The sequence below is a fragment of the Oryctolagus cuniculus genome, chromosome 1 (genome assembly GCF_964237555.1).
Source record: "Oryctolagus cuniculus chromosome 1, mOryCun1.1, whole genome shotgun sequence".
Taxonomy (NCBI): Eukaryota; Metazoa; Chordata; class Mammalia; order Lagomorpha; family Leporidae; genus Oryctolagus; species Oryctolagus cuniculus.
The window spans coordinates 86,182,483-86,210,440 of NC_091432.1; the positions used below are offsets into that span (position 1 = coordinate 86,182,483).

General features: G+C 41.5%; 2 protein-coding genes across 2 annotated transcripts in view; one reads left to right on the plus strand and one right to left on the minus strand.

Annotated features, from left to right (window-relative positions):
• Positions 1–9,363: 9,363 nt before the first annotated feature.
• On the minus strand, positions 9,364–23,224 carry CWC15 (CWC15 spliceosome associated protein homolog). The gene is made up of 7 exons (XM_002708624.5): positions 23,084–23,224; positions 21,912–22,050; positions 20,935–21,047; positions 20,458–20,546; positions 19,355–19,462; positions 12,915–13,033; positions 9,364–9,537 (listed from the first exon to the last, which is right to left on the minus strand). Exons 2-7 carry the CDS (start codon positions 22,040–22,042, stop codon positions 9,408–9,410), a joined length of 690 nt encoding a protein of 229 aa, XP_002708670.1. The 5' UTR covers positions 22,043–22,050; positions 23,084–23,224; the 3' UTR covers positions 9,364–9,407.
• Positions 23,225–23,302: 78 nt separating this feature from the next.
• KDM4D (lysine demethylase 4D) overlaps positions 23,303–27,958 on the plus strand; it is a 36,813-nt gene continuing 32,157 nt past the window's right edge. Inside the window, exons 1-2 of the mRNA XM_002708442.4 lie at positions 23,303–23,668; positions 25,149–25,242. The gene's annotated coding sequence lies outside the window, so the exon portion shown is untranslated. The remainder of the gene's footprint in view (positions 23,669–25,148; positions 25,243–27,958) is intronic.

Consider the following 27,958-nt stretch of genomic DNA (forward strand, 5'->3'; position numbering starts at 1 on the left):
TCTAGACCAAAACACACAGAATTCAATTTAGAGAGAAAAAATAACTATTATGGAAAAGATACAGCATCAGAAACTCTAGATGCATAACATATAGTGCCTCAAAAATAGTCTATGAAAGGGATAAGATAAAGGCTCAAACTTTCATAAGAGATGAAACACACATACAGATTAATAGATGAAAGCACACATACAGATGAAGCACACATACAGATTAATAAATGAGATACTAAATGTCTAAAACAGGTACAGTAATGTTGCAATTTTTCAAACAAGCTAATATCAGCTGGTAAGCTTTGAAGCCCTGGCCTGAAGCACAGGCCTCCCATATGGGTGCCAGTTCTAGTCCTGGCTGCTCCTCTTCTGATCCAGGTCTCTGCTATGGCCTGGGATAGCAGCAGAAGATGGCCCAACTTGTTGGGCCCCTGCACCCAGGTGGGAGACCTGGAGGAAGCTCCTGGCTCCTGGCTTTAGATCGGCGCAGCTCTGGCCATTGTGGCCATCTGGTGAGTGAACCAGCAGATGGAAGACCTCTCTCTCTGTCTCTATCTCTCTCTGTAACTTTTTCAAATAAATAAAATAAAATCTTAAAACAAAAAACAAAAAACAAAAAACAAAAAACACATGATACTAGGAGCCGGCTCTGTGGTGTAGGGGTAAAGCTGCCGCCTGCAGTGCTGGCATCCCATATGGGCACTGGTTTGAGTCCCAGCTGCTCCACTTCTGATCCAGCTCTCTGCTATTGCCTGGGAAAGCAGTGAATGATGGCCTAAATCCTTGGACCTCTGCACCTGTGTCGTAGACCCAGAAGCAGCTCCTGGCTCCTGGCTTCGGAAATGCACAGCTCCGACCGTTGCAGCCAACTGGGGAGTGAACCAGTGGATTGAAGACCTCTCTCTCTCTCTCTCTCTTTGCCTCTCCTTCTCTGTGTAACTCTGCCTTTCAAATAAACAAATTAAAAAAAAAATGACGCTTGTGTCTTAGCCCTAGATTGGATTAAATTAGTCTGGGGCATGGTATGGGCATAAGAGCTATGAGAAGTCCCAAGGGGGGCAGAATATTTGGTGGAACTGTTAAGAAGTTGGTTAAGACACTTGCATCCCACATCAGAATTGAGTGCTTGGTACCCAGCTCCAGCTCTCGACTCTGGCTTCCTGCTACTCCCGACCCTGGGAGGCAGCTCTGAAGCCTCAAGCAGTTAGGTTCCTGTCACTCATGTGGAAGACCTGAGTTGGGATCTTATCTCCCAGCTTCAGCCTTGATCCACCCCTCACTATTCTGAGCATCTGGGGAATGAATCAGAGGATGGGAGATTTCTGTCTGACTCTCGAATTTTCAAAAGTCCCCAGGTAGTTCACATGTACAGCCAAGATTAAGCATCACGGAGATAATAGGAGAAAGGTTCAAAGAATGAGATCTTGAAAAGTTTACATCTGATTGCCAAAATCAGACAAAACAGCAGTAAAAGTTTTGGAATAAAAGGTATTAAATGCCCTAGAAAGCGGAACAAAATGTCAGACCAAAATCTGAAAGACAAGAAAAATGAAACAAGGTTAATCTTTAATACTTTAAAAGTTCATGATACAAAGTGGAGTCCTTCCCATCACACACCACCACCATGGTCACCATCGAGGGTCTGTGAGAAAACCAGGGAAACACTCAGGTCTCTGACTCTACCTCAGAAACTATCTCACATTCAACCCACTGAAACGGCCTGGTTATCTCTGAGACTTCTTTTGCTTAACCAATAATGGAACCGGATGACTAGCTTTACATAGTAACTGTTTCTGTTTGCCAATCAGAGCTGGCCAAGCACCGAAAGTGCCAACAAACATTCCTTTAAAATAGCTTGTGTAGTTACCTGTCCTAATAAAACCCTCATTCTTTCCTTTGTTCTCCCGACGTACCCCAGCCTGTGCATGTGTGCCCAGGTTGCTAGCCTATTCTTTTGTTTCCAAATAAAGTTTCCTCAACTGAAGATTCGTCTCTACATTTTGTTTTACTTTGACATCTATTAACCAATTAGAGTTCTGAAGAGCCACAACAGAGAAAATAGAGGGGAGCTATTATCAAAGAAATGAGAAATCTCCCCAGAAATGAAGTCCATGAATTCTGAATCCCCAGAGGGCTCACTGAGGATCAAACATGACAAATGGTAAAAGACTCACAGCTGGGTACATCACTGTGAAATTTCAGAACAGCAAAGAAAAAGAGAAGATCCCAAAAGATTGCAGAGATTAAAAACAAAACTAGGACATGGACTGTAAAAAGGCATCCAAAGGAGACTGACATGAGAGTTTTCAAAAGTAACTGAAATTTAGGAGAAAATGTAGCAAAGTTTTAACTTACGGTAGTTATTTTAAACTTACATACAGGAAGCCTATCAACTATGAGTCTGTGTGTGGGGCAGGTGAGTTAAGTTTCCTGCATCTATTCATCTATTCTTTTTTTTAAACTTTTATTTAATAAATATAAATTTCAAAAGTACAACTTTTAGATTACAGTGATTCCCCCCTCCCCATAACCACCCTCCCACCTACAAACCATTCCATCTCCTACTCCTTCTCCCATCTCATTCTTAAGATTCATTTTTAATTATCTTTCTATACAGAAGATCAACTTAGTATATACTAAGTAAAGATTTCAACAGTTTGCACCCACAGATACACAAAGTATAAAGTACTGTTTGAATACTAGTTTTACCATTAATTTGCATAGTACAACACATTAAGGACAGAGATCCTACATGGGGAATAAGTGCACAGTGACTCCCGTTGTTGATTTAACAATCGACACTCTTATTTACGAAGTCAGTAATCTCCTGAGGCTCTTGTCATGAGCTACCAAGGCTATGGAAGCCTCTTGAGTTCACAGACTCCGACCTTATTTAGACAAGGCCATAGTCTAAGTGGAAGTTCTCTCCTACTTTCAGAGAAAGGTACCTCCTTCTTTGAGGGCCCCTTCTTTCCGCTGGGATCTCACTCAGAGATCTTTCATTTAGGGTTTTTTTTTTTTTTTTTTTTTTTTTGCCACAGTGTCTTGGGTTTCCATACCTGAGGAACTCTCAGGGAATTTTTAGCCGGATCCGAATACCTTAAGGGCTGATTCTGAGGCCAGAGCCTGCATCTATTCTTAAGAAGTCATTTCAGGATATACTCCATGAAAAATAAGGGAGCAAATAAGGAAGGAGGAAAACATGAGAGGATTCTGTGTGAAAGAGCATGGAAGGCCACCTCATAATAACACAAGACCCTGGGCCACTGCTTTGATTGGAAGATACTGGAAGAGAGCAAGTTAATGGTGTAGCTTACACAACGAAACAATGTTTTAAAAAAATGAAGATAAATGAAGAAATTTTAAGAGAAGACTAAGAAATTAAACCATGGTAATGGTGTTTAAAATTTTTCCATTTATAAAATTTTTAAAGAGTAACAACTTACCTGATTTTTTTTCTAGTATGATTTCTGCTTTTGATATAATGCTTAGGCAGGCTGTCCCTAGCTAAATAGTAAATGTGTATTTACCTAGATATCTCTCTAGTACTTGAGTTTTTTTTTGAAGTCATTAAGAAGGCCAGCGCCGCGGCTCACTAGGCTAATCCTCCACCTAGCGGCGCCGGCACACCGGGTTCTAGTCCAGGTCGGGGCGCCGGATTCTGTCCCGGTTGCCCCTCTTCCAGGCCAGCTCTCTGCTGTGGCCAGGGAGTGCAGTGGAGGATGGCCCAAGTGCTTGGGCCCTGCACCCCATGGGAGACCAGGAGAAGCACCTGGCTCCTGGCTTTGGATCAGCGCGGTGCACCGGCTGTAGCGCGCCAGCCGTGGCGGCCATTGGAGGGTGAACCAATGGCAAAAGGAAGACCTTTCTCTCTCTCTCTCTCACTATCCACTCTGCCTGTCAAAAAAAAAAAAAAAAAAAAAAAAAAAAAGAAAAGAAAAACAAACCAAAAAACACATGAAACGTGTCCTGGAGGATTTGTGGGGCAGCTGTAGGGGAAGATCCCTGTGCAGGCACCCATGACCTTGTTTGTAAACATCCACATAGGCAAGACTTGAACGGCTGCTGACCTGGGTCTTGGTAGAACACTCTGATCCTCCTGGAGCGTGAGTTCAAGGGCAGCTCTGGAAGCTACCAGGGCCGTGTTGCTTGTTTCCCAATCACGTCCTGGTTCACCTTGCTGCCCTTTGGGTACGGCTGGAAGCTATGAAACAGCTGCACCACTTCTATAACTGGTCCTTTTTCTCATTTTGGGGTCTCCCTGACCCAGGGCCACAGGGAACTATACCCTTGGCTATCTTCTTTATTATGTAAGTACTGAACTGTCTGAATCTAAAAAGGGCTTATTTCTCTGCTGGCTGAATTTGTCACCCTTGTCTTGGCCTTGTGCTTCACAGTAGCAATCTATTTTCTGATGGCCAGTAAAACCTTCCTGACATCATTTACTAAATGTTTCATTCTTCTGTTGATTCCCTTTTTAAAAGAAATTTTCTTACATACAGAATTATTTTGTATTTGCATTTGTTTCCAGACCTTTTACTATATTCCATTTTCCCTCTCTCTCTGTTCTGGGGCCAGAACCACCCTAATTTTTCTGTTTATAATCCATTTCAACATTCAGTAGGAAGAACCCCTTCATATCCCTGTTTCCTAGATTTTTTTCTGGATATTCTTATAAATTTATGCTAACAAAATTTAAAATAATTTGGTCAAAATCTAGTTTTAAAAAGTCCCAATCCACTGCAATTGCAGTTTCTTTGGGGTGAAAAACTGATTATCTTTACACTGCGGAATCCTCCCATTCAGGAACAGGGTTCCCTCACATTTATTAAAGTCTTTACTAATGTCCCACAAGACAGTGTAAGAGTTCTCTTCAAAGAGGCCCCACACATTTCTTAATGCCTCATAGCACGTTTATGAACACGCCTTTTCCATTTTCTGTAGCTACCATGACTGGGATCATCTTTGCTATATTTCCTTCTGGTGATTGTTTATTGAAGGGTTTAGGCAGGGAATGGCATGGTCAAAGCTCCACTGAGGAAGGAGGGGAGCGGTGGCCTGGCAGGAGGCTCCAGCCTGGACAGGAGCTGTGCTGTCTTTAAGGCCTAGGACCTTAGGAACATGGCTCTGATGCTCCGCGAGCTTCGTCGCCTCTGTCCTCCCAGTTTTTCTCACTGATATCCTTTCTTTTTTTGCCCTTGTGGCCTCTTTGAAAATGAAACTCTTCAAGACAGTGGCCTGATCCCAGCTCTTCTTTAACACACCTTCTGGAAAAGGGCTTCTGAGACAAACAGCTGGACTTCTGGCAGGGCATGACTGTTGAGGAAATCTCAGGATGCCACCAGAACTCTCCTCTCTGAAGTCAAAACTCTTTCAGTTCTCACCACTCTCCCTCTGCCTCAGGCTCTGCACACAGAGAAGAATGTGCTGCTTTCTACTCGTCTAACCTTGAGCAACCACTTCTCCCCCACTTTCTCAGAAGAGAGGTGCTTCAGCACCCGGGACAGGAAACCGGCCATATGCCTCTCTCAGGAGCGTGAACTCAACGGATTTCTTCCTTTTCCTCTTTTCCCCTCCTACAGTACCTCTGACAGCTAGTCAGATGAGAACAGGACATTTTAAGAGCTTCCATATATAAAAAGATTCCAAGTTAGGAAGCACATGGGGGTTGGGAGAGGCTCTGTGGGGGTGTGATTTAGGAAAGGTGCAAGCAACACATCCACAAGAGCATCACACATGACATCAGCAGCACAAATAAAATGACACCTAGCAATTCACTGAAAGATGGCTCCAAGGCGGATCCCATTTTTTGGCCCAGACACAAGGGGATCTGGGCCCAAGTCCCACCTGCAGAAGCTTGAGTTGTTCTTCTCTCCCTTTAGCTCTCACCCCTCCCTCTGCCCTACTCCCCACTAGGAGTGGTTCCATCCAATTGGTCCTATTTCTGAGAAGGTACCCTAAGGACAGGACAAACCTCACCTTGCTCCCTGGGTCTGGTGCTTCTAGTGTCCAGCCAGGGCTGCTTCTGGAAAAACTTCCCAAGCCTCTACTCCTTTGGTTCTTGCTTTCCCCTCTGTGCTCAGCTGGGTGCCCACCACCTAGTGCCAGCATCCAGGCTTGCACCAGGAATGGGCAGCAGAGAATCTATCTCTGGGAGGCAGGACCTCAGAAGCCATGGCCCCCACTTATCATGTTTCACTGTGCCACCAGATTTCATTTGCAAAACACACATTCAAAGGTCAAATTATTCTAACAATTTCAATTGAAATTAGGGCCATTATACCCTAGGCAACTGCACTTAGGCCGGGACACTGGCTGGGATCTGTAGTTAATACTTTTCCTCTTGTTTTATAGCTGACTGGAAATTTAGAGGAGAAGGACAAGGGTAGTTACTCTCACCCTCCAAGAGCCTCCAACAGGTCCATGAACTGCATTCTATTATGTCACATCCAATCTTCAGCTTTGCATGGTGGGATTGTTAAATTCTGTATAAAGGAGGAAACTGAGACACAGATATTTAAATAATGTTAAGGCATAAAACTAATAACTGGCACAACTAAAAGTCAGTCTAGCATCCTTTGGGATACTGTCCTACTCCATAGTGCTTCTTCCAAAATAGCTAACATCCAATCCACACCATCTGGTATTCATAGAGGCCTTGCTCCATGCCTAGCATGGTGCTAGGTATTGTGGAAGAGGGGGAGGCAGCTCTACCCCAAGGAGTTTGGAATTACTGCTGTTTCCATGTCTTGTCTACGATGCATGTGGCTGAGTATCTCAGGCCATGTCTAACTAACAAATGAACTATCTCTGTCTCCCTGCCCCTATCTATTCTAGATAACTGAGTTCCCTGCTCAATGGACCAGCTTTGTTTCAGAATACAGAAGCTCTACTGGCCAGTGGGGCAGTGAAGTTATAAAGACCCTTTTTCCAGGAACATGAATGACTTCAAGTTTTGTAATACAGAAACAGTCTCACAGAGCAAGTTGGGCAGATGAAAAGAAGGAAGCCATGAAAGCCGGACACAGGTGGCACTTTGTTTTGTTTTAAAGATTTATATTTATTTATTCGAAAGTCAGTAACACACAGAGAGAAGAGAGGCAGAGAAGGGGGAGGGAGGTCTTCCACCCGCTGGTTCACTCTCCAATTGGCCACAATAACTGGAGCTGTGCTAATCTGAAGCCAGGAGTCAGAAGCTTCTACTGGGTCTCCCACGTGGGTGAAGGGGACCAAGGACTTGGGCCAACTTCTACTTCTTTCCCAGGCCATAAGCGAGCTGGATCAGAAATGGAGCAGCTGGGACTCATATCAATGCCCATGTGGGATGTTGGCACAGTAGGCAGCAGCTTTACCCATTATGACACAGTGCCAGCCCCACGGGTGACATCTTTTAAATATTAAGCTAATCCTCTATTTCACTTAAGTTTCTGTGACTGCCATTTCTAATCCTAGCAACTAACAATGCAAGTGTGGGTCATACCATGCTTTGAGGGGCCACAGAACCTCTTAATTCAGAACCAAACCTTTGTGACAGAACTAAACAAAAGGCTTTGAAATTTTTAGCCAGTTCCTGCTATTAGCAGAGCAAGGTATGAGGAAGAAGGTATGAAGTCCCTAAAATATGCCTGCCAGACACTTGAAGTTTACATTGGTCAATGCCTACAAAACTCCCTCAAGACTACTGTTACTGTTGTTTCTGACTGTGGAGCAAAGCCTGAGGACTAATTAACATCAAGTCAAGCATAGCAGTAGATGGCTTAGCATCAACAGTTACAGGTCTTAGTCTTCTTTCATTAAAGTTTATTTTAACTTCTCTTATGTTTTCCTTCTCCATAAAATGGGGAAAATAATCACGCCTACCTTAGAGGGAGTGGTGTCAATTAGATGAATGCAGCACGGGTGCACTTGGTGGTCATTCAATGTTTGCTGTACTAAAGCCACAGGTAAAGCTGGGCTTCGCACCCAGGCCCACCTGGCTTAAAAGCTCTGGCTCTTTCACACAGCATCAGCATTCGAAGGGTATGACGGACCCCTCAGTCATTCCTATACAAGGTACTTTTGCAAAGAGGACACAGGGCAGTCTAGCTAAGTAGGCTATAAATCTGAAGCCGACACGTTTGTGTGTGTTCTGGGACTGAGACAAGTTCTATGATGTTTTACATTAAAAAACTACTTGGGCCAGTGCTGTGGTTAGTGGAGGAAGCTGCCGCCTACAGTACCAGCATCCCATATAGGAGCCGGTTCAAGTCCAAGCTGCTCCACTTCTGATCCAGCTCTCTATGGCCTGGGAAAGCAGCAGAAGATGATTCAAGTGCTTGGGCCCCTGTACCCAAGTTGGAGACCCAGAGGAAGCTCCTGGCTCCGGATTGGCACAGCTCTAGCTGTTGTGGCCATTTGGGGAATGAACCAGCGGATGAAAGACTTTTCTCTGTGCCTCTCTGTAACTCTGCCTTCCAACAAAAAAAGAAAGAAAACCACATGGATAGGAAGAAAGAAATCATGGAAACTAGCTTTTTTCTGATTCTTCCTGAACCTATCAAGCTCAAATAGGAGAAGTTGCAGCTGAGCTTACAGAAACTTCATTTCCCGGAGTTCTGGCTTTTAGTAGAGCTCGGTTGTGTCCCTCTCACCTCTCACCTGGAAGACATGCCTTCCAGGACAACAAATAAAATCCTATTTCCAACTAGGTTTTCCTTTACTTATTTTTGGATTTGGAATGCCATAGGCTTTTTATCTAATGCACGTCGGTGTGAAAACTCTAATAACTTTCAAGAGAAACATGGCAGCTGAATACCAGGAGAAACAAGTGAGCATCATGTGCATCCTAGAAACGCTTACAGAGCTTCTGTCTCTGATCATGGAGTGCCTGCAGAAGGCTGCACCATTTACTGATGGACAATACTCTTCCATACCAACAGGAGGTCCAACATGGAATTCCTTTAATCTTTCTTCACACTCTTAAAAAATGCACAGATAAAATATTATACATTAATTGATCTTAAATCAATGAGAGAAGTGGGGGGGGGAATTAAACGCACAAAGAAACACAAAGCACATAAGTTTTCTTTTGAAAAGAAAGTATGCAACATTTTATAAGCTGCATAAATTACAACAAAAATTTGGAACACAAATTTAGCTATTTAGATTAAAAATATTTATTACAAGCAAAGTTCCTTTTCTCAATTAAAAAGAAAACATGATTGGAAACACTGATAATGGAGACTGGGTTCAAACTATTCCCATGTCCATTATAAAATAAGGTATGAATAAAGGAAAAGGTATTTTGGGATTTAAAATTAGGGAAGTCTACAAATGATTTAGATGACAGGAAAGTGGGGGTGGATAAAAAGAAAAAACTAACCAAAGCCAAGATGATCCTTAACATTTGAGTCTTTAATTAAGCACATAAAACTGTACTACTTAATATATTTCTCCATAAACTTCTTGTGAAATTCAGATCGCAGTGTATCATTTACAAATCTTTTGTCTTTCTTTTGATCATCTACACCTTTTGCACAGTTCTTGAAGACAACATCATCATCCCACCTAAACAGGGAAAAAACATAGAACACCCTATAACGTTTGTATCAGGAAGGCACCACGCGAACTGCAAAGCTTAGTCTTTATACAGAAATATGCTCGACATGCACATCATTTGATGCAGCAATTATACCCAGAAGATTAACGTAATCCTTAATAATCGTGCTTTATTTTAGCAGGAAAGACAATTCTTACTTAGAGAATGTAAAGTTTGCTGTTTCCCCAGTAAAAGAAACTGAGTTATAAAGCAGAAATATACAGAATATACAGGATAATCCTCATTAATATAGATGTCACTAGATGAGAATAACTGATCAATTTACTATAGTTTAGATTATGACATTTTGAGGATATTATATAATCTTCTTTATTAGTTAATTTAGTAATCATACTATAGCAGTAACATTGTGGGGCAAAAGGAACAGGAACTATCAGGTAGAATAACTAAGGTTCTTATATTGACTCACATCTACATAAACCACAGAAAGATAGCACTTAAAGAGCTCAAGGTAGAACTCTGTTTGCATACTTCTGGGTGGATTTTGTACTGCGTAAGTATTAAAAAAAACACCCGTGGGTGGACTATAAAATAGATGTTAGAGAAAATAAGATAAGATTGCATAACATGACCCAGCATATAAGATATAAGCTCAAACAAATGATACGAGTGTAAAATACAAGCCTATTCAAACGTGGTTGCGTGTGTTGATGTATGTATGCCATGAGAAACGGCACAGAAGAAATAAGAAAAGAATGTGGGCATTTTTGAAATATAGCATTAGTGAAGTCATCATTGATACAATACACAGAAACATAAAAGTGTAAACAGATCAACATGACTAGAATATAAGACATGTTTCCATCTACAAACAATTCCATCTGCATCCAAAAAGGAAAAGAAACTGTTTATCCTTACCTTTATATATAATCAGTAAAATCAATATACATTTTTTTCTATGTCCACTCTCTTCCCAACTCTTTGTCCCTCCTCCCCAACATCAAAATTATCATTCCACGCCACTAAATGGTAGCACTCATTTACGTGTCCTGACACCAATATTTGCCCTAAATGATCATGCCTCTCCTCTTGCCACACCAATCTCTTAGTTCTCTGTTTCACTGGCTGTTCCTTCTCTGTCTAGTTTTCTTCCATTCAAAATTCATTTACTGTTTCAGGCAGTGATAGCTAATCATCGACTCAACCTCTGAATACAACACCATGCTCAGTCCTAGGACTCCTCTCTAGCTATACTCATTCTTGAGGTGATCTTTTTTTTTTATTTTATTTTTTTATTTTTTTTTATTTTTGACAGGCAGAGTGGACAGTGAGAGAGAGAGACAGACAGAAAGGTCTTCCTTTGCCGTTGGTTCACCCTCCAATGGCCGCCGCGGCCGGCGCACCACGCTGATCCGATGGCAGGAGCCAGGTGCTTCTCCTGGTCTCCCATGGGGTGCAGGGCCCAAGCACTTGGGCCATCCTCCACTGCACTCCCTGGCCACAGCAGAGAGCTGGCCTGGAAAAGGGGCAACCGGGACAGAATCCGGTGCCCCGACCGGGACTAGAAGGTGGAGGATTAGCCTACTGAGCCGCGGCGCCGGCCTTCTTGAGGTGATCTTACGCAGTGTCAGAACTCCTATAAGCAGACAACTCTGAAATTTATTACCCCAGCTTGGACTGGAATCATATTAAGTTACCTCCTTAACATTTCCTCAGAGATGCACGTATCCTGCCAAACTTACTGTGTCCTAAGTTTGCCACCTCCCCTAACCCCAACCTTAGTCTACATTCTTCACTATCTCTATCCTTTCACAATTGTTTGGGTCAAATAGCTCAGACTCCAGTCTCTGATAAAAATGTCACCTTGTCAGCAAATCCTTCCTTGACTATGCTGCTGCCTCTGCATGGAGGGAGATTTTTACAGCTTTAGAGACCACTGTAAGGACTCAAGTTTTTACTGCAAATGAGTCAAGAAGCCATGGGAGGTTTAGTAGAGGAGACTGTTGCTGTAAACTTCAGTTTAAAAGGATCACGCTTCTGTGTCAAGAAAAATCTGGGAGTGAAGAGGGTGGCGAGTGTGCAGGAGAACAATTAGGGGCACTGCATCACTATGGAAGACGCAGCAATGGAGATGGTGAGAAATAATGGATATAGTTTAAAAGTTAAGCCTCCAGGCCGGCGCCGTGGCTCACTAGGCTAATCCTCCACCTGCCACGCTGGCACACCGGGTTCTAGTCCCGGTCGGGGTGCCGGATTCTGTCCCGGTTGCCCCTCTTCCAGGCCAGCTCTCTGCTATGGCCCGGGAGTGCAGCGGAGGATGGCCCAAGTGTTTGGGCCCTGCACCCACCTGGGAGACCAGGAAAAGCACCTGGCTCCTGCCATCGGATCAGCATGATGCGCTGGCCGCAGTGCGCCGGCTGCGGCGGCCATTGGAGGGTGAACCAATGGCAAAAGGAAGACCTTTCTCTTTGTCTCTCTCTCTCACTGTCCACTCTGCCTGTCAAAAAAAAAAAAAAAAAAAAAAAAAAAGTTAAGCCTCCAAGAGCCTTGATCACTAAGCTTCCTTCACTCAGCACTTCCTATAAAACTTTATTTTTCTGCATATCATCTAAAATACCATAGATAGTACTTTTTGTTTATAGTCTCTTCTCCTTTAACTCTCTACCTCAGCCCTCCAAACACACTGTACACTAAAGAGTTATGATAGCAGGCTGAGAACTGCTCTCCTTAGAAAGGGCTGGCATTTGGAAACCCAGGTTTTAGGAATCTTCTCACCATCACTGTACCTACAATGTATAAATAATGTAGTTTATACTGACCATTTACTTTCCTTTGTGGAGTCTGGATTTTTTTATTAGGTGCAAGGCAGAAGTTGCCCCACATGACAAACTCCAACAAAAATCTTAGAGACTGAATCTCAGCTAGGCTTCCCTGTGCAAAAGCACTGATGTGCTGCTGCATTTCTGTTGTTGAGGGAACAACGTGCTCTGTATGACTTCTCACGGGAGGGACAGAGTCTCAGGAAACAAGCAGATTCCTCCCATTTCTGCCTGTGTCTTTTCCCCTTATGATTCTGTTGTGTATCTTTACTGTATTAGCCACAAATACAACTACAGGTCAAGTCCTCTGAGTGTCTTTGGGAGACCCTTGACACAAAAATGTAAAATGTAAGCTCTGTGGAGTCAAGGGTTTACCTCATTACTCTACCCCTAGTGCCTGGATCATTGTTTGGTACACAGCTGGTTATTCATTCTCCTCTTTCCACGGCTCCAAAATCTGACAGAAGAGCATCAGTGGAAGATGGGGTTTTTAGAAGCTTTATACAATGTAATTTGTTATCCAACTCAAAATCAGTATACCCATCCAATCCATTACTGAATAGTACCTTCTTTTAACTTTGAAGTTGGCCTGAGGCTGGGATGGGCCAGTGAGATTAAGCAGAGGATTTCCACTCAGAATGTTTTCCATTCGGATCCTCTCTTCTTCAGCTTTTTGTTCTTGTTCCTGTTAAGGACAGAGTAAGATTCAAATTATATTAACTCTAGATCAATTTTCTTATATTATCTGATTGAAAACAAAACAAAACCCGTTTGTATTTTTTCAGAACATCACCAAAACAGGTTTTTGCTTTTTTTTTTTTTTTTTTTTTTTTTTTAAGAAATAAGAGAAAAGTCTCATTTATAAAAAATAATTCGTGGCCAGCGCCACGGCTCAACAGGCTAATCCTCCGCCTAACGGCGCCAGCACACTGGGTTCTAGTCCCGATTGGGGCGCCAGATTCTGTCCTGGCTGCCCTTCTTCCAGGCCAGCTCTCTGCTGTGGCCAGGGAGTGCAGTGGAGGATGGCCCAAGTGCTTGGGCCCTGCACCTGCATGGGAGACCAGGAGAAGCACCTGGCTCCTGCCTTTGGATCAGCGCGGTGCGCCAGCCACAGCGCGCCGGCCGCGGCGGTCATTGGATGGTGAACCAACGGCAAAAGGAAGACCTTTCTCTCTCTCTCTCACTGTCCACTCTGTCAAAAAAAAAAAAAAATCGCAATTTTTATTGTAAATATTTCGTACTGGTCATCATAGTCATTAGTAACTCCTAGCTTCAAAATGTTGAGCTGAATATTTAAATCTATTTTCTCTCTTAAAGAACAAGCAACATTAACTGCTTTAAATTTTCAGAGGATATATAAATACAGTCAGCCAACCTTTTTTTAATTTAAGAACACATTAGGGGCTGGTGCTATGGCGTAGTGGTTAAGCCTCTGCTTGTTACACCTGCTTCCTATACTGGAGTGCTTTTTCCAGTTCTAGCTACTCCGCTTCAGAGCTCTCTGCTCATCCATCAGGGAAAGCAGCAGATGATGGCCAGGTACTTGGGTCTCTACCACCCTTCTGGGAGAACTGGAGAGAGTTCTAGGCTCCTGGCTCTGGCCTGGTCCAGCGCTGATAACTGCCAGCATTTTGAGGAATGAACCAGCAGATAGATTTCATTCTTTCTCTTTATTCCTCTCTCCCTGTCACCTTGCCTTTCAAATAATTTTTTAAAATGTATTCAAAAAACATAAAAAGACATATTTGGCAATTATCTCAATTTTTAAAGAGCTATATGTAACTGTGATTAAAAATATATTTTACTGGGGCCAGCACTGTGGCACAGCAGGTTAACGCCCTGGCCTGAAGCGCCGGCATCCCATGTGGGCACCGGTTCTAGGCCTGGCTGCTCCTTCTCCAATCCAGTTCTCTGCTATGGCCTAGGAAAGCAGTGGAAGATGGCTCAAGTCCTTGGGCGCCTGCACCCACGTGGGAGACCTGAAAGAAGCTCCTGACTCCTGGCTTCAGATCAGCGCAGCCATCTGGGGAGTGAACCAGCAGATGGAAGACCTTTCTCTCTGTCTCTACTTCTCTCTGTAACTCTTTCAAATAAATAAAATAAATCTTTAATAAAAAAATATATTTTACTTTGAATTTAAAAAAATTACTTTGAATTACTAATATGAACTCCTCTTTCTAGAACTGATTACAAATTATTAAGAATGACTTCTAAAATAAGACACATTACCATGTAAAAAATTACACATGAGGCAGGCATTTGACTTGGTGGTTAAGACACCATGTTCCCTACTAGCGCACACAGGTTCCATACCCAGCTTCCCACTAATGCAAGCTCTGGGCAGGCAGTAGTGATGGTTCAAGTGTCTGGGCTCCTGCCACCCATATGGGAGACTTGAACTGTGCTCCTGGTTCCTGGCTTCCACTCCACGGTCATGGCAGGCATTTGGGGAGTAAACCAGTGGATAGGAGCTCTCTGTCACTATGCCTCTTTTTGAATAAATTCGTAAACGCCTTTTATGAATAAACTCATAAAAATGAAAAAATTTCTCTCTATATATGTATGCAATTAACATGCAGTTTTACTAATTTACCTGAGGTATATCCATTTTGTTCTTACAATTTCTTGTTGCTATTTTTATATTTCTCATCCTTTGTCAGTTTGTCTTTCTTCCTTTTATTATCTTTTAGAAATGTTTAAAAAATTTAGGAATTGGAGAGACAGAGACAGACAACTGAGAGAGCTCCCACCCTCTGGTTCACTTCACAAATGCCTGCAATGGTCAGGGATGGGTCTGGGGCCAGAAATAGGAGCCAGGAACACAATCCAGGTCTTCCATTTGGGTGTCCGGAGCCACCCTGCTGCCTCCTAAGTCTGCAGTGGCAGGAAGCTGGAGTAGGGAGCCAGAGCCAGGAACCAAACCCAGGAACTGATCTGGGATGCAGGCATCTTAACCACTTGGCTAAATGCCTGCTACTCCTTATCTTTGTTCTTTTTATTTTAGCACCAACTTTTTCAAACTCAAATCACCCTCAGTTCCATTTCAGAAGCAGAATATAAAATGTCTAAAAGCCTGAACTATAACTTCTAGGTCTTCCTGACAACACGCTATCTGAAATCAAACATAAAGCCCATTTTGCTGTTTTGGAGATGACAGAAATCAATGACTTAATGGATCAAAGAAGAATAGGCTGTCTGGAAATCATTTTAAAATGAACCTTTAGGCGCCAGCATTGTGGCCTAGATGGTTAAGCTACTGCCTGCAACACTGGCATCCCATATGGATGCCAGTTAAAGTCTCAGTTTCTCTGCTTCTGATCCAGCTCCCTGCTAATGCACCTGGGAAAGCAGCAGAAGATGGCCCAAGTAGTTGGGCCCCTGTACCCACATGGAAGACCCAGATGAAGCTCCTGGCTTCAGCCTGGCCCAGCCCTGACCACTGAGCAATCTGGGGAATGAACCAGTAGATGGAAGACCTCTCCCTCCCTCCCTCCCTCCCTCCCTCCCTCCCTCTCTCTCTCTCTCCCTTTCTATCTGTAACTCTGCCTTAAAAATATATCTTAAACAAAAATATAATGATCTCACTTTCTATACAGGTTACAGACACTTCATTTTAATATTCAAATATGAACAGTGGATTATTTTTATGATGATAAATAAATGGGAGGTGAGAAGATGCACTCAGAATTTAGGCAAATAGAGTTAGCAAGGATCATAGACTATGAACAGATAGCATTCTAAAGACTTTACTTTTAACAAATTACATTGATACTGAAGTGCCAGAGAAATAGCTCAAGTACACAATTCATCCAAACTTACAATAATGTATATAACATATAAGGTTTTTGCTTGCTTTATGTTTGAACTATTATTTGCTTTAGACTTACTGAATGATTGTCATATGCAGCACTAGGAACAAAAGGCAACAATTCTTCTATATTTAAATACCAGGCAAAATATCAGCTAGTGAATGGGCCTGCCCACAGGTCAAATCCAAGCCAGAGTTGTGCTGTTCTGACAAAGGCCGTATGGCTAGCCAGCTTAATATACTTACTGTTACAGAAAGTGTGCCAAACCTTGATCATAAGGCTGATTGATATGAAAATGTTATTTTGGGATACCTCAAAAATCAGCTGATGGAAAGGGAAAAAAGGACAATATGGAACTGTCACTGAGCTCCAAGAAAGTCCAATAAATTTTTTGTATAAAGCATTTGTATAAAGCACAAAACTACAAGACCTTCTGTCGGAATGGTCAACCAAAAGCATTTCAATTGCTTGTCTAACTGTATCCAGAGCTGTCAGGCAAACAAAGAGTTTGGAACAACTGCCCTCTAGTGGCCAGCAAGTGATATTGGGAATTTCCTACAACTCTTCTCAATTCTTTCCTGACCATTCTGACTCACTATTTTTCTCTAAATTTCTAGCATTAATCCAAGTCAGTGTTTTTTTCCTAAAAAGTCTTTTTCCTTATTTCTTCTTCAAAAAACAGTAATTCGTGGCTCAAGTGTCATCTTATATAAAAGTCCACAAATGAGCTGTTGCTACTCTGGCTGAAAATGGGGGCAGAAATCTTTACCTGAATGACAGACAATGTGCTGACCTTAACAGGTTCAAAGTGGAATTCATCCTCTCTCTCTGCCTAAACATGCTCATTTTTCTGCAATCCCTATATTATGTATGGCACCAATATTTACCCAGAAACTAGGGGTCATCTTCGCTGCCACATCCCACCAGCTAGTTCTACCTTCTTAAGAGTTCTTTCAGTATCTGTTAACATCTTTAAATTTCAACTCCTATTATACAAGTGAAAATTCTCCTAACTGCATGTGAGGATTACTAGAACAATCTTCTCAGTTTTTCCCAATCTATCCTCCTTATTTTTTGTTACAGTAGTCTTTTTTTTTTTTTTTTTAAGAAACCTTTTATTTAATGAGTACAAATTTCTTAAGCACAACTTTAGGAATACAGTGATTCTTCTCACCATACCCACCCTCCCATTGCCAACTCTCTACTCACTTCCTCCTCCCTCTCTCATTCCCAGTCCCATTCTCCATTAAGATTTTCAATTAACTGTATACACAGAAGACCAATTCTATACTAAGCAAAGATTTCAACAATTTGCACACACACACAAACACACAAAATATAAAAAACTGTTTGAGAACAAGTTTTACAGTTAATTCTCATAGAACAACTCCTTGAGGGCAGAGGTCCTGCATGGGGAGTTAGTGCACAGTGACTCCTGTTGTTAACTTAATAATTAACACTCTTATGTATGATGTCAAGGATCACTTGAGGCTGTTGACATGAGCTGCCAAGGCTATGGAAGCCTTATGAGTCCACAGTCTCCATCGGTATTTAGACAAGGCCATAAGCAAAGTGCAAGTTCTCTCCTGCTTTCAGAGAAAAGTACACTCTTTGATGGCCCCTTCTTTCCACTGGGGTCTCTCACTCACAAAGATCCTTCATGTAGGACATTTTTTTGCCACAGTGTCTTGGCTTTCCATGCCTGAAATGCTCTCATGGGCTTTTCAGCCAGACCAGAATGACTTAAAAGCTGATTCTGAGGTCAGAGTGCTATTTAGAGAGACTTTCATTCAATGAGTCTGCTGTGTAAACTGCTTCCCATGTTGGAACATTCTTTCCTTTTTTATCTATTATTATTACACTTATGATCCCTTTAACACTTAATCCTATCTATATGATCAATTTAACACTTAATATGATCCCTTTAACACTTAAGATGGCATTATTACCACCCAGATTAATGGGATTTGGAGTCCCATGGCAAGTTTACAGTTTTTCTAAAATGAATATATGATCCTGTCAATATCCTGCTAAAATCAAATGGCTCCTTATATCCTTCAGAACAAAATCTACACTGTTCTAGCATTGGTTTATAAACTTCTAATGTGTCTGTCTCTCCAGTTTCACCTTTTTACTCATTAGACATCCTTTACATAGCAAAATGGGTAATTCGAAGTTTTAACCATCTTTGAGTTAGACATTCTTTTTTATAAAATTATTTATTTAAATTATCTGAAAGGCACATGGACAGAAAGAATTTCTTATCTGCTGGTTCAATCCCCAAGCACCTGTAATAACCAGGGCAGGTGCTATTTCTCTGAAAACAGAAATGGAGGGTTTGGTGCTGTGGCATAACAGGTTGTTATGCCAACTACAGCGCTGGCATCCCTCTTGGGTGTGGGTTTCAGTCTCAGCTGGTCCACTTCTGATCTAGCTCCCTGCTGATGGCCTGGGAAAGCAGTAGAGGATAGCTCAAGTGCTTGGGCCCCTATACCTGTGTAGGGGACCCAGAGGAAGCTTTTGGCTTGCAAATGCCCAGCTCCAATCATTGCAGTCATTTGGGAAGTTAACCAGAGGATGGAAGAACACTCTCTCCCTGTCTTTCCTTCTCTCCCTCTGTAACTCTGCCTTTCAGATAAATAAATCTGTTAAAAAAAAAAAAAAAAAAAAAAGCTGGGAACTCAATCCTGGTGTTCCATGGTGAGTGCAGGGACCCAACTACTTGAGTCATCATCTGCTGCTTCCCAGAGTGCACATTAGCAGAGACCTGGAATTGGAAGCAAAGTCAGGACGTAAAGTCGACACTCCAGGATGGGACTCAGGTGTCCCAAGCAGCATCTTATGTAACGCCCATTTATGTAAAGCCCTTCCCCCTGAGTTAGACATTCTTTCTATCCCCTGCAAGAATGAAGAGACTATGGGTACTTAAAGAAGTTAGGTAATAACTTGCCCTAGGTTATAAAAAATCTATTCACAGCTTGACTCAACAAGTGTCTAGGCAGGAGGCAGAGATAATCTTTGTATGCCAGGAGTATAAATGTCATACAAACAATCAGATTTCTAGATGTATATATGCTACAATGCTTAGACATGGTGAAAAACATTTCTAATAAAAAGTATTACTTGAATTTTAAAAAATGTCTAATGTATTATGTGTGAGAAGACAGGGTGGTGTGTAGTTAACACTGGGATTTTACCTTCCTGGCCTGCTCTTCAGCTCGCTCTTTTTTAATTTTTTCCAGTTCTGCAAGAAGAGCTGCAGTGTCATCATCATCACTCTCCTCTTCAAAATCTTCATCTTCCTCCTAATAAGAACAGATAGCCCAGGAGATTGGTGAGAAAATACACATTATTCATTTTTTTTTTTCCACAAAAATTGCCCTTGCCAAGTAACTTTGGGGCAGAATTAAGTTTCTCCATGGCAAAGATAAATGCACCTAAATACTAAGATTAAAATCAACAACCAAATTACAACAAAATATAAAGTCCCACAGAAGAAGTTTACAAATACTCAAAAATGTCAATCCCTGACAAAATACCTTTCAAATTTACATGGCTAAAAAAAATTTCCATCTGAGAAGGTTTCCAAAACCAGAGAGGAAAATTTTACACTGAAACACTGTATAAATGCACACTGTATCACTCTAAAGAGTCAAAACACTTTATGTAGCTCAGAACAACTTTAAACCAGCAAGGATAATCAATAGCATGAACAGAATGCCAAATTTCTAGAAGAAAATATTTTGAAATGAATAATCATTTAAGTTTCATGTAAAATCAGTATTCTATTTAATTACTGTAACTCCGTCAAGTCTAGAATTAATTGCTTATATACATAATTAGAAACTATCCATGAAAAGCCATTCAGATTTTTTTCATTGTCTATAGAAACCTACAAATTAATTACAGACTGTAGGGTCTCCATGGATTTCAATATTAACTGAGAGGGTACTGTTTATGGAAAACCTAGTATAAGAGTACCCTGTGAATAACCTGGTAGCCCCACCTCTAGGTTTAATACAGGAAATTATTTTGGGGGGAAAGTACACATTTCAACAGATTGCTTCCATTTTTGGTTCTTCATAGATCAAATTTGTTTGTGAAGTTCTTAACACAAAATAACATCTTTTATTTTAAAGTCAACTGCAAAGTTTAACATTGAGCTTAGGGCTGCATTTGAACAATAGTGAGTGAAAACAAACACATGTGACTTCTTAAATACAAAAGCATAAAAATATATTTCAGAAAAATGCAGTAAAAAATGACTAGATAAGAGGTGAAAGTAGGAAATGAAACATACGTCTGTTAAAGGATCATCTGCGTCAAGGTTGGCAGCAGGAATCTGGTCTAACCGAGGCTTCTTGGATACTGAAGAGGAAGTTGTATGTTCTGGGGGTAGGCAAACATCACCTAGTTACTGACACACGTTTCTTACGATTCAGGGACTCATGGGCACAAAACAATCACACTAAAAGCATCCCAGCAGCAGGGCTCATACAGTGGCTAGCAGATAAGCATTTGGATAAATATTTATCGAATGACTTAATGAAAGCACTGATTTTATACAGGAACTGCGGCCTCAGGAAATTCAGGGAATAGTTTATACATGTTGGGAACCTAAACCTGATCATCACTTCTAGGCTAGTTAAGAAAGCACTGTAATTCACACTAATACTTAAAAGCAAACAAACAGAAATATTAACAGTTTCTAATTAACACATAAAAAAATATGGAGAACATAATTTTATGAGACAAACGTTTGGGATAGCGTTAGTACCCCGGGTTGGACGATCCCTATTTTTCTCTCTGGCAGCAGCTCTCTCTCTCTCTTCCAGCTCTCTCCTGAAGTCCCGGTTACGAACCTCTTCAGGGGCATCCTGAGTAGTTTGCCTAAATTATAAACCAATCAGGGTCAAAAGGTTACTAGAAAGAAAAAAATACATGGCTGTAGCAATGAAATATAATTCATCACAGCAACTTTGTCCTTTAAGCCTAAGAGGAAAGTTGTCAGAATTATGACACAATCTGAAGGTTGAACTGCATACTTTCCCATAATACAGCTACAGATTTATTATAATGTCCTTAATTTTTTGAACTATGCACTTGGCTCAGTGGTTATGGTGTTGTTTGGGACACTCCATAAAGGAGTGTCTGGGTTTGAGACTCATCTTTATTCTCCATTCCAGCTTCCCAGTAATGTGAACTCTGGAAGGCAGAAGGTGATGGTTCAAGTACTCAGGTCCCTGTCATCTACCACATGGGAGACACAGATTGAGTTCTTGGTTCCTGGCTTAAGTATGGCCCAGCCCTGACAGTTGCAGGCGTTTGGGGAGTGAACCAGCAGATGGGGGATCTCTTTCACTCCGCTCTTCAAATAAAATAAATAATTTTTTCCCTAAAAGCAGGTATTTAATTGTTGTATTATTAGAAATTCAGGGCCTGTTACAGTAACGCTTTCAATGTCATGTTGACTAATGCTGGTAAGTGCATAGTTTCTCTGAGATAATCCACTAGCTACCATTCCATCTCCATATGGAAACTCCTGGATAATAAGAATTTGGGCTGCAGGAAGGGGATAGAACTTTAAAATCACAGAGTGTAATTTTGATGTTAAACTTTCTATTGTATTCTATTCCTCTGAAAATGGTAACTGAAGTGATACAATTCAAACCTACCCCTACTACACATCATGGCCATGCTTTTCAACAGATTAGGCCTATTTCATGAGCAAGAAAAAGCTGCGAGTCTTTATACCTATATTTTATCTTTGTATGGGAAGGTAAGTCTCGGCTGGAATACTGCTTTGAGAGTTGGCTCAGATCACCTTCCCCTTTTCCTCTTCCACCTCTTGCAGGTTCAAAAGTTGGTCTGGCTGCTGTCGTCATCTTTGACGCTATGGGGGAAAACAAAGTTGTTTCTAATGCGACATACTTTCACTGTGTAAGGTACTAAACAAATATCCATCCTTGTGAAATAATCTCAAAACTTGCTTCAATAACCCTCCCAAACCAAAGTTCTGAAGGAAACCAATTATGAGGTGCAAGGGCAGCTTTTATCTCACACCAAAAATTCTGTGGTGAAGACCTGAGTTTCTGCTCCTGTTCCCCTTCTGTGTGGCCTTGGACAAGTGACCAATCTTTCATTTATAGAATGGGGCTATTCCTCAAAGAATTATGAGATCCCACATGTCAAAGCCCTAAAAGTTCTCAGTTTAAACCTTAGTTTAAATGTCCTTAAGGAAAAGACAAAAAGAAAGAAAATTTAAAAATCACTGACAAACTCTTAAGTGTCCCAGAGGTAAGTGTGCTGAAAATCAGTGGGAAACATTCTCCAACAATCTTGTGGATTCGATTTTCTCCTGGGACAGTCCTCACAACATACACGTCAGGCTACAATTTAAGAAATGCTCCAATGACAGAAACCTAATCCTCAAAGGAATCTGATAACGGAAAGAATACTGCCCAGCTGATGGGGCTACTAAGAGCCCAAAAGCCCGTTAACGTCAGAAAAGCAAGTGTCTGGGGAGGGTGCAGAAGACGGCAGGATTATTTTGTATGCTTCCCTCGGTTTCCAAAAGGCCGTGAAAGCCTGCGTAAGGAGAGAGAGAAGCAGGTTTTCTAGGGTCGGGGGCGCCGCCGCTTCCCAAAAGCTTCAGGTTGATCACTCCGGCCGCCCGGGAGCCCGCCTTTCGCCTGGCTGGCCTGCTTCAAGCCCCGGCTTAAAGCCACAGAGGGCAGAGCTTCGTTCCGCGCTGGAGGCCGGGGGCTGCGGGCGCGCCCGGCCGGCACCGGGCTCCACCGCCCGTCCGCGGCTCCCGGTCTTTCCCGCCGGCGCTCGGCACTCGGCCAACGCCAACTCTGACCCCGACTGCCGTCTCCCACGCCACCCGGATAAGAAACACAAACTGCTCTCCCCGTGCCGCTCACCTAGGAAGACGTCCGATACTACACTCACGGAAAATCATACAGACGCCATTGTGCTTGATAGCTCCCAGAAACCTCTGCGCCCAGGGCCAAAGCCCAAGACCCGGAAGCAAAACCCGAGCATTTTTAACCGCCCCAAAGAGGTGGCGGCAACGACCAATCCTCAGAGGCCAAAGTGGAAGTCGGTGTGACGACATCAAGGGGCGGGGCTGAAACGGCCCAGGGGGCGGGCATTTGAAATCAGTGCTTTAGAGCAGACCTTGAACATCATCTTACGCTTTCGAGAGCCAGTTACTTAATGTCTCTTCCGTCTTTCCCTTCCCCAACCCCCCCTCCCAGACTCCTTCATTCCGGCACTGCGTGGATGGAAAACCCGGTGTAGCCGACACCACATCCATGGCTAGCGGGAGAGAGCGTGCAAAGGGATTTCACCAAACAGTTTAAATCCAACGATTCTGTTTCCATCCTTTCTCCTGAGCTAGAGCCAACAAGCCTAGAAAACTAGGCTGCGGAAACACTAGTGTTTTCATTTAATTGGATATGAAGAAAGAACAAATATGTGCGGGGGCAACCACGATCTTTATAAAGGTACCATTCCTGCAAAAATATTAGACTTCACAGCAAAGGTTGTATTCGTATTGTTTGCTAAGTTTTTTTTTTTTTTTTCCCTTTAAAATGCCCTTAAGTTCTGTGAGAGGGGAGATGTCAGCATTAGCGTTTACGACCTTGAACGTTTAGAACGGTGGGCCCAACCGCCAGTGGCACGGGGTGGAATTATTAAGATGGCTACTGATGCATTAGGGGAGGTTGTAGTAAGACCAGGAAAAGGCAAAAAGTAAATCACCAGTCGTTTTTCTTTCTCCCCTGAGAAACAAGCACTCTGAGAGCAGGGATCTTGTTTGTTTAGTCCTTCCTGGTAGAGTGTCACACATGGTAGTATCCTGCGCAGTATTTGTTAAACCAGTGAAAATTTAAGTTTTCCCAATTTAGTGTCAAAATTGAACATTGAAGGATTTTTCCTGAAAATTCTTTCTTTGAAACTTTTAAGTGAAACCAATGTAGAAAAAGCGCCTTCCTCTGTAAGGTTCAAGTTGGAAAATTTTGTGTGTGTTTGCTTTTTCTTTCAAATATATTCCTCCCCAAGTCCTGCACATCAGTAAAGGATGCAGCCATCACACTAGTTACTCAAACCAAAAACCCCAGGGCACCTACTTAACAGTTGCTTTTGCTTCACTATTCACATCCTGTTCCTTCGCAAGTCTTGTCAAAATTTACCCTAAATTCCATTCCACAATCATGATCTCATCAAAACCACCATCATCTTCCACCTGGATAGTGATTAATCATAGCTAGCATTCCTCACTTGCATAAAACCCCCTGCACTTAGATTAAAGACCACCTTTCTCACCGTGGCCTGTGGAGTCTGGCTCCTGCCTTATCTCCCTGATTTCACTCTGAAGCAGTCATTGTTACACACCAGACTCTCCATGGCTGGAGGTGCAGCTACGTGGGCATTTCTGTTTCATAAAATAAGGCAGGATTGGTCCTTACCTTAGAACTTTATAGTGGCTTTTCTCTGTTGCCTATAGTCCAAGATAACTGTTGCCATCCTTCAAGTAGCAGTTCAAATGCTACCTCCCCAGGGAGATTTTCCCTGACCTCTGCATTTGCATCCCCGCCCCTCCAGCATGCAAAGTCGTATCATTATCCTGCTTCATACCAGTGAATACTACCTGAACCTGTTCTGTTCCTTCTTTATTGCTTTGTTGCTTGTCTGAGAGGCAGCATAGCAAAGCCATTAAGCGAAAGCCCGACTGTCTTGGTTCTAAACTCCAGTTCTGCCCTTTTGTAGCTGTATAACCTTAGGCAAGTTATTTTCCCTTTCTAATGCGCTCAGTTTCCTCATGTATAAAATGGAGAAAATTCTAGTTCCTACTTCATAATGTGACTGTAAGAATGAATATTTGTAAAGTGCTTAGAACTGTCTCAGCAAATAATACTTGCTAAGTAAATGTTAGCTATTATTATTAATATTATTTTATTATTGTTGTCTATCTTCTTGTATTAGAACATAAGTTCCAGGAAAGCAGGAATCTTGTCTGTCTTGCTCACTGGTGTGTTCTCTGCATATAGAGCTGTGCCTGACACTTAATAGGTGCTGAGTAAGTATTTTCTGAATGAATGAATGAATGAATGATGCACTATGAAATAGAGGAATGTAGCAGCGATGGCAAGATGGTAACACAATTATAGCAAATAGTTTTTATGTTCCAGCTGCCCTTTTCAACCCTGCATGAATCACTTTAATCTGTTTAATTCACAGCCCACTGCTCCATCTTTTGACTGCTAACTGCTACTCTATAATTTCATTAGCACCAACATCTAACATAATCAGTCCACAAAAACTAAGAGCTTTTGACCTATTGACCTGAAAGTATTAAAAGAAACTACATATGACATGAAAGTACTAATAGGAAAAAGTTCTGATTTATTTCAACAGTTTGAAAGTATCAGAAAGGAAAAAATATGTTTACTGAAGACTTAACATTCACCCTATCATTTAACTCTGCTGGCCAAAATCATATAACCTCCCAAGAACTCTTATTTTAAATGTATTATTACCATAATATAGTTGAGCTTTTGCGTCTGCAGTCGTCTTTTGTCCCTCTATTTTTCCCCTCTCCAATAATATTTACCACATTCCCTTCTTTATTCAAGTCTGTGTGCCTTTTCCATCTCCTTCCCCTTCCGCTTCCTTTCTCCTATGAGTAAAACATCTTAATTCTCGGGGAAAATAGATCTTGAAGAACCCCTCATCTCCCCTCTGGGCAGATCTATAGGCTACCTTTGGCTGTGCCCATATCCTCAGCATTCTATTGGTACTAGAGCTGAGGTAACCTGTGCCCTGGGTCTCAGTCACTTCACTCTTACTGGCACCCTGCTGTATTTCCTGTTTCTCCTACTCTGCGAAGCCTTCCCTTTTACCACCTTTTGTACATGGGGTAGTGCGTCTTAACCTTAAAAATGTTCCTTCATTTTAATATGAGAAAGGTAGTATTCTAATTTAATAGGAAACAATGTTTTCTATAATAAACTGAGACTGCAAAACTGGCTATTCTTATAATCATATAATTATAATCATAATCTTATGATTCTAGCTTCAAGGCTTACACAAAAGCAATACCCAAAAGGGAAAACAAAAAAACATTAAACCAAAGGATAAAATTTAAAGCTTACCTATAGGAACTAGTTTGGAAAGATTTTTTGATCAAAGCAGTATACCTGAGTTTTAAAATATATAATTTTACAATTTTGTCTATACAAAAAATGGATTTTATTGCAGAAGCTGCCCAAAACAAAATCCATAGGTAAAGGCCAGGTTAGCATATAAGGTTTTTTAATGTATATAACATATAAAGGATTACTACTACCATAGCAATACACATAATATGAAAAATTTGAACCCAATAAAAATGGACAGAGAATGTAAATGGCCATTTAGAAAAAACAATTCAAACTTGACAGTAGACAATAAACATGAGAGATACTCAACTTTCCAATGAGGAAAACGAAAATAAAATAATAATAATCACATTGGAAACAATTTAAAAAAACGAATGCAGTTGGATGGGATTGAAATAAGGGGCATGCAGTGAGACAGTGGGAGAGGCATGGACTCCCCATTGCTCTCTCAATAGAAGCCCAAGTGCTCACAGTGGCAGCGGGGTTTTCCATGGTCCAGCCTTTCCCCCGTCTCCTTGATGTCATCACTTAGGCTTCCTGGTGTTGCTTGAACAAGAGCAGCTGCTCCTGCTGTAGAGCCCCTACACTAGCTATTTTCTCTGCCAAGAACACTCTGCCCTATCTAATTCAAGTGTTCAAACGAGGCCAACCAGTCTTGACAGCCCCTTTAAAACTGACTGTTCTCTTCTGTACCCTAACATTCTGTACTCGTATCTCCTTACCGTGTTCTTTTTATGTAGTATGAATCATCTTCCGTGATCCTGAGTAATTCAAATATGTTCATTGATTGCTTCTTTCTCTTCCAAGCAAATATAAATTCTACAAGGGAGAGCATCTCTGTTTCGCTCAGCGATGTAGATCAAGCATCTGAAATAATGCCTGCCACTAACAGTTGCCCAGTAGACATTTTCCAAATGAATGGATGGATGGATGGATGGATGTCTTAACAAGAAAAAAAAAATCACATCCTGTTGAAAACTCATTGCCTTAATATGTTTTATACTTCCAAAGAGAAAAAAGTAACTTACGTTCTAGTAGTCTGAAGTCTTGACTTTTAAACAAAGAGGTGATAAGATCCGGAAAGATGATTTCCAGGTTTGTCATCAGCATTCTATTTAAATCAGACATACCCCCAGTTCAATCACAGCTAATCCAATCTCTATCTCTTCCAATGGATTTAGTTCTCCCAATTCTAGTAAACTCCACATCACAAAGTTCTCAAACTATAAAATGTGCAACTTTTGCTTAAAAATGTTTTTTGAGGATTTTTAATTAGAGATAGAAAACCTTAATACCCGTGAGTCAGAAATCACATTTAAAATAAAGTAATATAAATAATGAAATCTTTGAATTTTTTAAACTTTTATTTAATGAATATAAATTTCCAAAGTACAGTTTATGGATTACAATGGCTTTTCCCCCCCATAAATTCCCTCCTACCTGCAACCCTCCCATCACCCACTCCCTCTCCCATTCCATTCACATCAAGATTCATTTTCAATTATCTTTATATACAGAAGATCAATTTAGTATAAATTAAGTAAAGATTTCAACAGTTTGCACCCACTCCGAAACACAAAATGTAAAATACTGTTTGAGTACTAGTTATAGCATTAATTCACATTGTACAACACA